At 35.6% G+C, this 15,000-nt stretch overlaps 1 protein-coding gene across 16 annotated transcripts in view; it reads right to left on the bottom strand.

Moving 5' to 3' along the window:
• Window positions 1-15,000, bottom strand: part of LOC143041008 (uncharacterized) — an 855,385-nt gene that overhangs the window by 48,481 nt on the left and 791,904 nt on the right. For all 16 annotated transcript variants that reach the window (XR_012967777.1, XR_012967769.1, XR_012967772.1 and 13 more), the window contains one exon: window positions 3,026-3,180. Coding sequence is in view for 2 of the 16 variants with exons in the window: in XM_076212546.1 (XP_076068661.1) it covers window positions 3,026-3,180 (155 nt within the window). In the remaining 14 variants the exon portion in view is untranslated. The remainder of the gene's footprint in view (window positions 1-3,025; window positions 3,181-15,000) is intronic.

Genomic DNA, 15,000 nt, shown 5'->3' with positions numbered 1-15,000 from the left:
TCACTACCGCACTTGTCATGAGGATGCTAGGTTCGAGTCCTTGGCAGTATTGCATTTCAATTTCAGCATGTCGGCCTTTGATGGTTTAGAATTAAAGTGCATTGTGGTTCTTAGAATGTATCTCTAATCACTGGAACCAATTCAGTGGTGTACAAATACTTTCCCGCATTTGTATACTCCCAATTGTACTATTATAGTGGAGATAGGTTGAACGCAAAATTTCATGTATGCCTATGTAACTCGAGCATACAAATATATAAGAAAAATTGGGCTCAACTTATATCCACCACCCTCTCCCATATGTACTTAAGCTTGACTTTCTTCTTAAACACTGTATTTGCTATCATCAACTCTCTTTCAAGACACATCTCCACCATCAATTCTCCACTACGATTTTTACCTCGAACTTCATACTTCCCAATCACTCCGTCAATTGGTTCATTTCCTACCCTAGCATTTAGGTCTCCCAATACAACTACATTGACATTTCTCCCTAATCCCTCTATGCACTCATTTATATCTACCCAAAAAGCCTCCCTTTCCTCTACGCTCTTCTCACTACCAGGCCCATACCCACTTATAAAAACCTACATCTCCTTTCCCAGTTTCACCTTCATCACATCAACCTTGATGACACCTCCTTCCACTCCACTACCCGCTTACTTATCTCTTCACTTACTAGTATAGCCACCCCTTCGCTCCCTCGTCCCCTCTTCACTCCTGAGTACCTCACAGCTACACTCCCAAACTCACAGTTGCCCTTTCCTTTCATTTTTGTTTCACTCAAAGCCAGTACATTCATCTTTCTTCTCACAAACATACTGCCTATCTCTTCTCTTTTACTCTCATCTGTACCACATCCACGCACATTAAAAGACCCAAACCTTAGGGTACTTGTTGGAAAGCTCCCAGACCCTCTTATGCCTTTACATTCTTTTTTAGGAATGTCCCCTTTTGGGGCTACAGGTAGTAGGACTCCTAATCCCATCCCCCGTCCCTTTTTTGTCGCCTTTTACGACTCAAGTGGAAATACTTGGTGGCAGTATTCTTTTGCCCCCACCACAGGGTAGGTAGGCGAAAAAGGAAATGAATATTCAGAGAAATGGTATAGGACAGTAACAAGGGGTTGGGGGACAGCATAACAGGGGGACAGTCGTAGTATAAAAATGTCATCATTTCTCTATGTACAGAGTTCTCTTCTATCACAGACATAATGAGTGTGTGGCTCTGGTACGTAGGGGTGCACCATATAGACCCTAAAGTATCAACTCCATGCTACTTTGCCACAATAACATGTAGCCAATACCCTAGACGGGGTATATATATGTATATATATATATATATATATATATATATATATATATATATATATATATATATATCTGTATATATATATATATATGTATATATATGCGTATATCTATGTATACATATATGTATATGTATATATATATCTATATATATATATCTATATATCTATAAGTATATATATATATATATATGTATATATATATATATCTATAAGTATGTATATATATATATATATATATGTGTGTGTGTGTGTGTATATATGAATATATATATATATATATGTGTGTGTGTGTGTGTATATATGAATATATATGTGTATATATCTATATATGTATATATATGTATTTATATATGCATATATATGTATATATACATATATGTATATATATGAGTATGTATATATATGCATATATGTGTGTATATATATGTATATATATGTGTATATATGTATATCTGTATATATATGTGTATATATGTATATGTGTGTGTATATATCTATATCTATATATATGTATATATACGTGTATATATATGTATATATATGTGTATATGTATATGTATATATATAATATATATATGTAGATATATGTATATATATACATATATGTATATGTGTATATATATGTATATATATACATGTATGTATATGTATATATGTGTATATATGTATATATACAGTATATACATATATATATATATGTATGTATACATGTATATATATGTATATATATATATGTGACGACATCTTGACAGGTTGTGAGAGAGGCAGAGGGGAAAACACACAAATAGAATGAGAGTTTATTCTTTAACTAGTTTCGCACTATTGTGCGAAACTAGTTAAAGAATAAACTCTCGTTCTATTTGTGTGTTTTCCCCTCTGCCTCTCTCATCTATATGTGTATATATATGGATATATGTATGATATGTGTGTGTATATATATATCATATATGTATATGTGTATGTGCATATATATATATATATATATATATATATAAATATGTATGTATGTATAAGAACAGAAATAAAGAAATCCATATATTTTTACCGTTATCTGTAGTCATCATCAACTGATGTATAACGTAGGTAGTGAAGAATGCATACAGTCATAAGAGTGTACAATGGGGTAACGAGATAAGGAGACTCGTGTCAAATGTCCTTGGTGTGGTTGAACATACGGTTGACAGTTGTTTAGGTCAGATTCAGTAGCTTTTGTGATTGATTTATTAACAGCCATCCATGTAATGGAATCTGGTGACCATTGACATATATATACATTCTATGTATTATATATATATATATATATATATATATATATATATAATATATATATATACAGTATATATTGTTATTTTTCATCAGTGTTACATCACACACACACACGTAACCCACACATGCACACACACACACACACACACACACACACACACACACACACACACACACACACACACACACACACACACACACACACACACACACACACACACACACACACACACACACACACACACACACACACACACACACACACACACACACACACACATACACACAGTTTTATATGTATATATATATGTATATATGTATGTATATATATATATATATATATATATATATATATATATATATATATATATTGTGTCATGATTGTAATTGAAAGTATATATCTGCATATTTTTGTGAATCTTGAGCTGATACATTTTTATGTGGTACCTTGTCTGTGCTACTCTTGCGATGTTCCGGCCTTGGAGAACTCTTGGGTGTAGACAGGGCTGAAGTGACCTGGGATGACCTGGTGCTACTCGCCGGCTCCTCCGAGGTCACCACACTTCCCTGGCCGTCCTTGGTGCGTCCTGAAGTGTCTCGACCTGAGGGTGTGTTTAGGGAAAAAGTTTTAGTAATGTTTTTTGATGGAAATGAGGGAAGTGGTATACGGTTGTATTTTTTTGCTTTTTAGTCTGTGAACTTGATTCTTGGACGCTGCCTTAGTGCAGATCACCTATTCACCAAAATCCATTCCCTTCACCGTAAATATTCATTTCGGGAGTTATAATGAAATGGTACTAAAAATATTACATAAGTGTTTTTGTAAGCTTTCGTCCAAATGTAGGCAGGCGAACAAAACTAGTATTTTGATAGGACGTATGTGTTTCTTGTGATTTCAATAGAAATAATACTTGTATTCAGATAATTATTGATTTATCTAGATAATATTGAAAGTCTGGTATATATGGTTGAATTTAGAGAATCAGTTTGAAGTGTATAGATAAACTCAAAGTTAATAAAATACCAGAGCCTGACGGTTGGCATCCAAGAATCTTAAAGGAAATGAAAAATGAGATTGTTGTTCCATTAGAAATTATTTGCAAGAAATCCATCATATCCGGAGATGTCCCAAGAGAGTGGAAGCTAGCTAACGTTACTCCCATATTCAAAAAAGGTGGCAAAAAGAAGCCAAATAACTATAGGCTTATAAGTTTGACTTCAATCGTAGGAAAAATAATGGAAACTATCATCAGAGATGCCATCGAACATCATTTAGAAAGTAACCGTTTGATAAATGACGGCCAGCATGGTTTCAGACGGAAACGTTCTTGCGTGACTAACTTACTCGAATTCTACAATACAGTTATCTCGAATTATGACAAAAGAAACAATATAGATTTAATATATCTAGACTTTGGAAAAGCTTTTGATACCGTCCCACACGAAAGACTACTTACTAAATTAGCTTTACACGGAATAAGTGGTAGCCTATTAGGTTGGACTAGTAATTGGTTGAATGGTCGAAAACAGAGAGTTGTTTTAAATGGAAAAACTTCTGGATGGAAAAATGTTACAAGTGGAGTTCCTCAGGGTTCCGTTCTTGGGCCACTTCTATTCATAGTATATATAAATGATATAGACCATGGACTAAAATCTACTGTTTCCAAATTTGCTGATGATACAAAACTGTGTGGAATGGCAAATGATCACTTAAACCAATTAGATATTCAAGAAGATTTAGATAGATTACAGCAATGGTCTGAAAAGTGGCTAATGAAATTTAACACAAGTAAATGCAAGGTAATGCACATAGGTAAAAATAACTAAGTACGATTACAAGTTATTTGGAAATTCGTTAACAAAAGTGGAGAGTGAAAAAGATCTCGGCGTAATTACAAAGGATTACAGGAGACCTTTTGATCCATATCTAGGTCGGATGCGAAAAAAAAAATCATATTAATAATAAAATAATAAATAAAAACTATGATAATGTAAATAACAAATAAAATACATAAACAAATGCACAGGCATAGTCAAATAATAAAAAAACAGGCAAATAGCAAACAATAATAAACTGACATACAACCAACAATAAATAAAAATCAGACAGACAAATGACAACAAAACAAAAACAAATAATATAAGATGAATTATAATCATTACAGCATCTTACTTAGGTATTTATCTAAATGATTCTTAAAGCTTCGAACTGAACTACATTGCACTACCTGTGCAGGAAGTTTATTCCATTCATTAACTACACGGTTGGCAAAGTTGTTTCTACCTACTTCCAAATTGAATCTATTTCCGGAGAGTTTAAGACCATTGTTTCTTGTCTGATTCTCATTCAATGTAAAAATTTGGTCACTTTTGATGTTGTCAATTCCCTTTAGAATTTTAAAGACCTGTATCAAGTCACCTTTGAGTCTACGCTTTTTTAGGGAAAACAGATTCATATGTTTTAGTCGATTTTCGTATGATTTATTTTTGATATTTGGAATCAGTTTTGTGGCTCGCCGTTGTACTCTTTCCAATCTGTCAATGTCTTTAATGAGATTCGGTGACCATACGGAAACAGCATATTCCAAATGTGGACGAACTAACGATTTATATAGCTTGTTAATGAGTGATGGACTTTTGAAATCAAAAGATCGCGCAATCAGTCCTAGAATCTTATTTGCTTTCTCAGAGGCTGAAATACACTGCTTGGATGATTTGAGGTCGTTACTGATAATTACGCCGAGATCTTTTTCACTATCCACTTTTGTTAACGAATTTCCAAATAACTTGTAATCGTACTTGCTGTTATTTTTACCTATGTGCATTACCTTGCATTTACTTGTGTTAAATTTCATTAGCCACTTTTCAGACCATTGCTGTAATTGATCTAAATCTTCTTGAATATCTAATTGGTTTGAGTGATCATTTGCCACTCCGCACAGTTTTGTATCATCAGCAAATTTGGAAACAGTAGATTTTAGTCCATGGTCTATATCATTTATATATACTATGAATAGAAGTGGCCCAAGAACGGAACCCTGAGGAACTCCACTTGCAACACTTTTCCATCCAGAAGTTTTTCCATTTAAAACAACTCTCTGTTTTCGATCATTCAACCAATTACTAGTCCAACCTAATAGGCTACCACTTATTCCATGCAAAGCTAATTTAATAAGTAGTCTTTCGTGTGGGACGGTATCAAAAGCTTTTGCAAAGTCTAGATATACTAAATCTATATTGTTTCTTTTGTCATAATTCGAGATAACTGTGTTGTAAAATTCGAGTAAATTAGTCACGCAAGAACGTTTCCGTCTGAAACCATGCTGGCTATCATTTATCAAACGGTTACTTTCTAAATGATGTTCGATAGCATCTCTGATGATAGTTTCCATTATTTTTCCTACGATTGAAGTCAAACTTATAGGCCTATAGTTATTTAGTTTCTTTTTGTCACCTTTTTTGAATATGGGAGTAACGTTAGCTAGCTTCCATTCTCTTGGGACATCTCCGGATATGATGGATTTCTTGCAAATAATTTCTAATGGAACAACAATCTCATTTTTCATTTCCTTTAAGATTCTTGGATGCCAACCGTCAGGCCCTGGTGTTTTATTAACTTTGAGTTTGTCTATACACCTTTTAATTTTTTCTTTTGTTATATTTACCGTACCGAGTAAGTTTACCCTAGACTTTTCACAGGTTTCAGTTTGGAATTCACCTTGAGGTGTTTCGTTTACGAATACCGAACTAAAATAATTGTTTAAGATATTACACATTCCTTCATTTGAATATTCAAGTTGACCGTCAGCAGATAATAGTGGACCAATGTGATTCCTAACAACCTTTTTATCTCTAATGTAACTATAGAATTCTTTGGGATTCTCTTTGGATTTCTCAGCGATGTTCATTTCGTATTGTCGTTTTCTTTTTCTTATTGTCTTTTTTAAATTTCTCTGTATTGATACATAACTTTCATAGTCATTAGATGCACCCGAGCACTTATATTTCTTATAAGCCTGTCTCTTTTTAGCAATACTTTTTTCAGTTTCTTTGTCGAGCCACTTTGGGCGAGCCTGATTTGGGGGACGTCTGTCCTTAAAAGGAATGTAAGTTTGAATCATCTTAGTGAGCGTATTTTGAAATATTTCCCACATCTGATCTACAGGTCTTTGGTTTAATTTTGCCTCCCAATCTGTAAGCTGAAGCTCCTGACGTAGTTCTATGAACTGAGCTTTACTGAAATCGGGTATTTTAGAAACACAAGTATCTATTCTAAAATTGTTTAGGAGTTTGAATCTAACTAGGTTGTGATCGCTATTTGCAACAGATTCACCGACTTCTACATCAGTTACCATGCTTTCGCGGCTAGTGATCAAAAGATCGAGTAAGTTTCCATATCTTGTGGGCTCTTTTACATGCTGAATTAAGTAATTGTCACCAAGAAAATCAAACAAGCGACTACCTATATGGCCATGTTCAAGGGTCATCCAATCAATGTCAGTAAAATTGAAATCACCCATTATCAATAAATCCCGGTTGCAGAAACTAGACAGTTCTTGAAATAACAGAATTATCAGTAACGACCTCAAATCATCCAAGCAGTGTATTTCAGCCTCTGAGAAAGCAAATAAGATTCTAAGACTGATTGGGCGATCTTTTGATTTCAAAAGTCCATCACTCATTAACAAGCTATATAAATCGTTAGTTCGTCTACATTTGGAATATGCTGTTTCCGTATGGTCACCGAATCTCATTAAAGACATTGACAGACTGGAAAAAGTACAACGGCGAGCCACAAAACGGATTCCAAATATCAAAAATATATCATACGAAAATCGACTAAAACATATGAATCTGTTTTCCCTAAAAAAGCGTAGAATCAGAGGTGACTTGATACAGGTCTTTAAGATTCTAAAGGGAATTGACAACATCAAAAGTGACCAAATTTTCACATTGAATGAGAATCAGACAAGAAACAATGGTCTCAAACTGTCTGGAAATAGATTCAATTTGGAAGTAGGTAGAAACAACTTTGCACAGGTAGTGCAATGTAGTTCAGTTCGAAGCTTTAAGAATCATTTAGATAAACACCTAAGCAAGATGCTGTAATGATTATAATTTATTTTATATTATTTGTTTTTGTTTTGTTATCATTTGTCTGTTTGATTTTCATTTATTATTAGTTATAAGTCACTTTATTATTATTTACTATTTACCTGTTTGTTTATTATTTAACTATACCTATGCATTTATTTATGTATTTTATTTGTTATTTACATTATTATAGTTTTTATTTATTATATTATTTTATTATTATTATGATTTTTTTCGCATCCGACCTAGATATGGACCAAAAGGTCTCCTGTCGGCATGCTCCGCCTTTGTAATCCTTTGTAAGTGCTTCATGATATTCATATAGATTCGAGAAGCGCAGAACTGTCTGGCGTTTTTCTTTTTTCCGTGTCAGCGAGCTAGTTCTCATTGTTTTCCACAAATTTTGTGATGTTATGGCTGACGATTTTATTCACCAAGGTATTCCTCACCCTTTCTGCGCAATGAAAGAGGTAAATCGAAGCTTGTGATGGTCTGTTAGAAAGACGGTAACACAGTGCTTGTTGAAGATGAAACGTCACTGGAGTCTGTTACTATCGAGTCGACTTTCAAGTTTCGTTCTGGCTGCCGTCAGGCGGTCTTACTTCATTGAGAGGAATCTCCTCCTGTCAAGAGTTAGAGAAATGCGATATAAACAGACGAGTGACACTGAAAAACGAGGACTGCATGAAAACAAATTGTAGAAGACAGACTGATGGAAGCAAGGTATCCAGTTGGAAGCGTCCGTAGAAGAGAAAATCTTTCCTTTCAGCGGGAACACCAACAACGAAAGAATGGTTTCACTGATGTTCGTCATTTGTACGGATCTTCTGATTGTCGTCAGGCGATTTTATTCGGTTTTAGAAAAGCCTATAATGCCAAATTATGATTAACCTCTCCACAAAATATACATTTGTTCTGGCTGCCTTCGAGTGATTTAATTCATCCAAGGTAAACGTCCCCCCACCCCACCCCATTACGTAGCGAAGGAGTTGATAAAGAATTGAAAAGTAGTTTTAATCTGTATTTAAGGATTGTATTTTAATCTGTATTTAAGGATTGTACTATATTTGTCCTACAAACTGTGATGTGTCTTGTTGCATTGCATCTGACCCAGGCAGTGGGCGAGGACAGTAATGTCCCTTTATAAGGATTACAAAGGATTACAAAGGCGGAGCATGTCGACAGGAGACCTTTTGGTCCATATCTAGGTCGGATGCGAAAAAATCATAATAATAAATTAATAAATAAAAACTATAATAATATAAATAAATAAAATACATGAATAAATACATAGGTATAGTTAAATAATAAACAAACAGGTAAATAGTAAACAATAATAAATTGACATATAACTAATAATAAATGAGAATCAAACAGACTAAAATAAAAAAAGAGCCAGACAACAAGTGGGCGTAGGATGGGTGAAGGGTAGCTACATACCTTGGCTAAGCTACCCCTCTTATGAGGGTGAGGAGAATAATTTGGTATGTGAAAATGTCATTATAGACGAAAACACTTGTTTTTTCAAACTTTCATTTTCCATGTGGTGATCTGTACATGTACAGTGGTCGACAACGATGTATGAACGGTTAGCGAGAATGAGTGATGAGGAGTGTTGAGGACTGTTTTTGCTGAAATGCACAATTTTATATAAAAAACTAGCATATGGTTGCATTATTTGACCTATTTTCTTTAAAATGTTTGATTTCCATGTAATTTGATCAAAGAGAAGTTACGTTTTTATCCTCTACAAAATTACCAGCCACATACCGTCCGACTCACTAATTGCCGACCTCAACCAAACAATGATGGTTTTTGCTCAAATGCACAATTTTATATAAAAAAATTAGCATATGGTTGCATTATTTGACCTTTTCTTTAAAATGTGTGACTTCCATGTAATTTGATCAAAGAACAGTTACGTTTTTATCCTCTGCAAAATTGCCGACCACAGCTATGAATACCGTCCGACGGTTTTTGCTGAAATGCACGATTGTTCAAATTACATGAAAATCACACATTTTAAAGAAAATGGTCGAAATAATTTAACTATATGCAATCTATTATAGAAATAATACAATAGTAAGAAACTTAATAGAGTGTAGTTTGATCCATACCACCAGTGATCATAGATGACGGGCTGTGCGAATCGTAGCTGTGGTCGGTAATTTTGCAGAGGATAAAAGCGTAACTTTCCTTTGATCAAATTACATGGAAGTCACACATTTTATAGAAAATAGGTAAAATAATGCAACCATATGCTAATTTTTTATATAAAATTGTGCATTTAAGCAAAAATTGTCATTGATTAGTTGAGGTCGGCAATTAGTGAGTCGGACGGTATGTGGCTGGTAATTTTGTAGAGGATAAAAACGTAACTTCTCTTTGATCAAATTATATGGAAATCAAACATTTTAAAGAAAATAGGTCAAATAATGCAACCATATGCTAGTTTTTTATATAAAATTGTGCATTTCAGCAAAAACAGTCCTCAACACTCCTCATCACTCATTCTCGCTAACCATTCGTACATCCTTGTCGAGCACTGTATGTATGCATGTATGTACTGTATATTTATGTTCAACATATATGGCTGGGTGGGGGGTTAGGGTGGAATTGAGGGTGTCCTTTAGCCCGCAGACTTATTTCCAACTGAACGTCAGTCAGAACAAAATCTGTAAAAGCCGGAGGGGTTGAGGTAAAAGCAATGAAAATGTTGGACGGGCAGTGTTACTCGCCGCTATTACCGTTTGTGCTACAGTCAAGGTGAAGTTAATGAATAATGAGTGGAATGATCGACTGGGAGCAGTGATTATGAATAACATGAGTGCATGTAAATATTTTTTATTATGTAGTTTGTAAAACTCACACCCACAACCATACAAACATCCAAAGCTCCATGGGAATGGTGTCATAGGATGAAATAGGAGCGCAAAGATGATAGTTCTCCTGAGACTACAAAGGCAGTGGGGAGATCCAAAGGAGATCCTAAGGAAATCCTAAGATTAAACGGCGACCCAAGCACTGATGTTGCCTCTAAGGAGATTATAACACTGGGCTTCCACGGGCTTCACCAGCGCCGACGATTGAGAGTTTCGTTTGAGTAAAAACGACTTTGGTTACAATATTCTGTTTTTCAAAATCCCCAAATATCAAATTATCTTTCCGTCATACATAGTAAAGAAGAATGATGAACTAAAACATTGTAAACGTATACAATGTTAGACATACTTTTGAAATGTTTTTAGTCTAGATTTCTGTAAGTGAAGTCATAATCTAGTTATTCAAATGGAGGTTGGAGGTAGGATGCTGGAGGAAAAATAGCCCAGTGTGATAACCACTTAAGACAGTGGCTCCCAAATCAGAGTCTTTGGCTCCAAAAATAGCAGCTCCAGAGAGGTTCCACAGACCGAAAACCAGCAACATTTGATGAATGACAGTCGAGTTTATTCAGTGTTGATATGATCTCCAAGAAGTTAAGAAGTAGTGTTATGGAAGTGGTGGATCTATGGACAAACGATTTCGGGAACCATCGCTCTGTGGGCAGTTTGAGGGAAAGAAGAACTAGTTGTTTGTCCACCACATGATAAAGACGGGAAGTAATATCAAGATTCTTAATCATAACCGAAACATGCACGCGAAAAAAACCCTGCAGAACTAGAAGTATATGTAGGAAAGAAGGAAATCCAGTTTTAAAGATGTAATTGGGTTCCAAAGAAAAATGTATAGACATTAAAGGATAGACACTAAGAACATAATCATCGAATTACAATGGACTTTAAGGGATTACATGAAAATCAGGTGGAGTTGATTTAGGTCTTAGCAACAGAAGACAATATGAACTAACTCGTCATGTTGTTTTAGGAGAAAACTGACTAGGCAGTTAACGCACCCACGAAGACATGCCGAAAAAATAACTGGGGCCGCAATAGAATGATGTAAATATCTGAGAGATGAAGCAAGTACCAGGAATAATTCAAACGAGTTTTCATAAGGCCAGGTAAGCAGATCTACTGTGTACTTCGGAAACGATACAAAATACACACGGTCAAGTTGTCGTCAGACCAACGGCGCTAGATAGGGGCCAAGAAGGCTTTTGTGACACCCAAATAGTATGCATTTAGATGCATTGAACAATGCCACCTAAAAAGCTAATCAAGAAAATAATCGGCAAATTCTTTAAAAACATTTGGTTGAGCGCTCCGGAGAGATGGATTGCTTTAAGTCAGAGTTAGGCAAAGGAAGTTAATGTAAAGGAAGTTAATGTAAAAAAGAACCTGCTCTATCTACGATAATAGTACATGTTGTCAAAGGCACGGGAGGCTCTTTTTCAATTTGTATAGCCGTAAAAGTACATTTTTTTCCTATGGTTTAGCTGACTTCTCTTTTATTTGCATTACCACTGAAGCAAATCTAAGTAGATAGTCATGGCAAAGTTCTATATATACACAAACGAATCACAGTAATATTTAAAACTACTTAACATATGTCAAAGGTAAGAAACTACTTAGCAAATTCTATCAGGCATTATGCACGAAATGAGAATATTTAATCTAAAAAGGACACCTGACAGAACGTAAAGTAGGTATACGAAGCGATTGTCCAGTTTAGTCAGTGGGACACAACTACAATGTATATACTACCAGGTAGACAACTGGAAATCCAAAAGATTCCTATGGAGGGAGTAGTGACAGTAGAGTGAATAGCTTAACTCGTTAAACATTTCTGTGTTCACTTTAAGACGCCGCTCATTCAGGCTAAGAATATTTCAAATATGAATATGTAAGCGGGGTTAAAAAAATACTAACGAGACCATGCGGCAGATCGTTCAGTCAAATACATACCATTCCGTTCCAATTAAACACGGAAGTCTGAACTGAAGTCCAACACAAAGACTAAGAAAGCCAATACAGTTGGGATACAATGTTTATCCTCCAATAAAGTACCAAATAGAGCTCAAGTTTTATTCTCCAGAACAGTAAAATATGTACAGTACGTAATGCTGTACATACATTTTAAGTACTGCAGACAGGCACCCGAATAAGCTGCAGAATCATTCAGTATTTCTTTACCATTATCTCATTTGGTGAAAGCGCACATTAAAATTAAAAATGGCTAACAGTCCGGTTGACATTTCCCGAGATCCGTAAACGACTGACTGAGTAAAGTAGGAAGACAACAAAATTACTTCGACATCCTGATAAAAGCCTTAACACAGATCGACGCTTTATACGGACCAATGACGGTCAGCCAACATCCAAAAAATGCATTTATGTGCATGAAGAGGAAGGGACACACCACATCATGATGAGCTAGAGAAGGGAGATTACCCTACAGGATTAAGGGACTCATTCTCCTAGATCAGACTAACCCAAAGACGATCGAAAGTTTGCTGGGATGCAGAGAACACCTTACTTACCCACAAGGGTGACTGTGATGGTGAGCCCCGGCATTGCACATCAAGGCTATGTTAACTCTTCTGTGCTGAGCTGTGCTGTGAAGTGCAGAGTGTAGGCGCACGGGTCGCTCGGCCATCCGGCCGTGACTATGCAATTCATGTATTTGATTTTATGCTGTGCGCAGACTAGTGTAACGTGTGGGTATTCGTATGTGCCCAGCGAGGAGGGAAGTGGTGTGCAGGAGAGAAGAAGGTGGAGGAATTGGAATGTTAGGTAACATATTTCTGCGAGGGTATTTAACTCATTCCCTGCTGCCGTTAAGCAAATCATTCAGCTGAAGCCGATCACTGTGGTCGTCAGATTATTAAACCAATATCGCTTGATCCCTTTTCTGCGATTCTGGGTCTTTTATAATCAATTGTTCTGGCTGTCAACCGAGAGAAATTCCTTTTCAAATCAAATGTTAGTTGTCCTGATATATACGAATGTCTTCGTCTGTGAAATAACACACACACACACACACACACACACACACACACACACACACACACACACACACACACACACACACACACACACACACACACACACACACACACACACACACACACCACACACACCACACACACCACACACACACACACCACACACACAAACAAACATGATCTAATCGCGTGTTCATTAGAAGAGGGTAAAGTGCTTAGGAAATGGAAAAGGGTTGGAGTGGTACCAATTTATATAGAAAAAACAAGGACTCTTTAAATTATAGACTAATGTCCTTGACTAGCACAACAACTGAATTATATGAGAAAGTTGCATAAGACAATTGGGCAACAAAATTGGAGAAGTGGAAGATTTGATATCCCATTTTTTACCCTGGAGCGGTCGATGCCCTACGAGAGATAGTTAGGTAGACTTTGAGTATTTGGATTTAGAGGAAGCTTTTGATGAGGTACCTCAGAAAATATTAGTTCTGAAACTGGAATATAAAGGTTTCAAAGGGATCCCTCGAATGGATGTGGGACTTCCTGAAAACCAGGTTCATGATAAATGTTGTGAAGGATAGGATGTCAAATAGGAGGGAAACAACTAGTAGGGTTTCACAAGGGTCTAATACTGGCTCCTGTCATATTCTGAAATACGTTAACTTGATGTAACAAATAATTACATTTTACTTAGATGTGACACCTAGATCATGAAGAGAGTGAAAGACTATTATCACAACTGTTATAGAAGTATCTAGATAGGATTTACGATTGTGGAAAATTAATTTCAATGTAAACAAATATGAAATATTGAAAGTGGGTAAACGGCAAGTGTGGAAAATTAACTTCAATACAAGAAATACACAATATATTGGAAATGAGTTTAAGTAGGATGAGTCCATCACTAAATCATTCAGTGGGAAATGAAGCAATCACAAAAGTAAAGAGGGTAAAGGACTTAGGAATTTTGGTTTTGGAAACTTTGCTACCTAATCAACATATTAATTTCCAAGAGAAACACAGAAGTATTTGATAAACATAATAGTGGCGTTTCACTTCATGGTGAAAAAAGTCACGAAAAATCTGATTCGCCCCGGATATGTGGAGCGGTCCCCATACAAAAATATGAATATAAAAATGATAGAGGAAATACAAAGAGCAACACCCAAAATGGCCCAAGCCTAGCTGATAGATCATATAAGGAGAGACTAGATATTCTGGAACTGTCACCAAGAAAAAAAGGAGAGGTGACATGATTGTTGCCTTCATACCAATGAACGGAAAGGACGTAATCGACAAAGAACTTAGTGTGGAAAGGAAAAACACCAAGAGAACTTGGAAAAAATACAAGGTATTTAAAGGACATTAAAAGTGCAGTTTTCCATACAAATGCATTGATTTATGGAGTAAATAGTAGATCTTATCCTGTTTGTTAAATCAGGAA

Source organism: Oratosquilla oratoria, chromosome 30 (assembly GCF_046742065.1).
Source record: "Oratosquilla oratoria isolate Oo_2021 chromosome 30, ASM4674206v1, whole genome shotgun sequence".
In the NCBI taxonomy this organism is placed as follows: domain Eukaryota; kingdom Metazoa; phylum Arthropoda; class Malacostraca; order Stomatopoda; family Squillidae; genus Oratosquilla; species Oratosquilla oratoria.
This window is presented reverse-complemented; position numbering and strand designations above follow the sequence as displayed.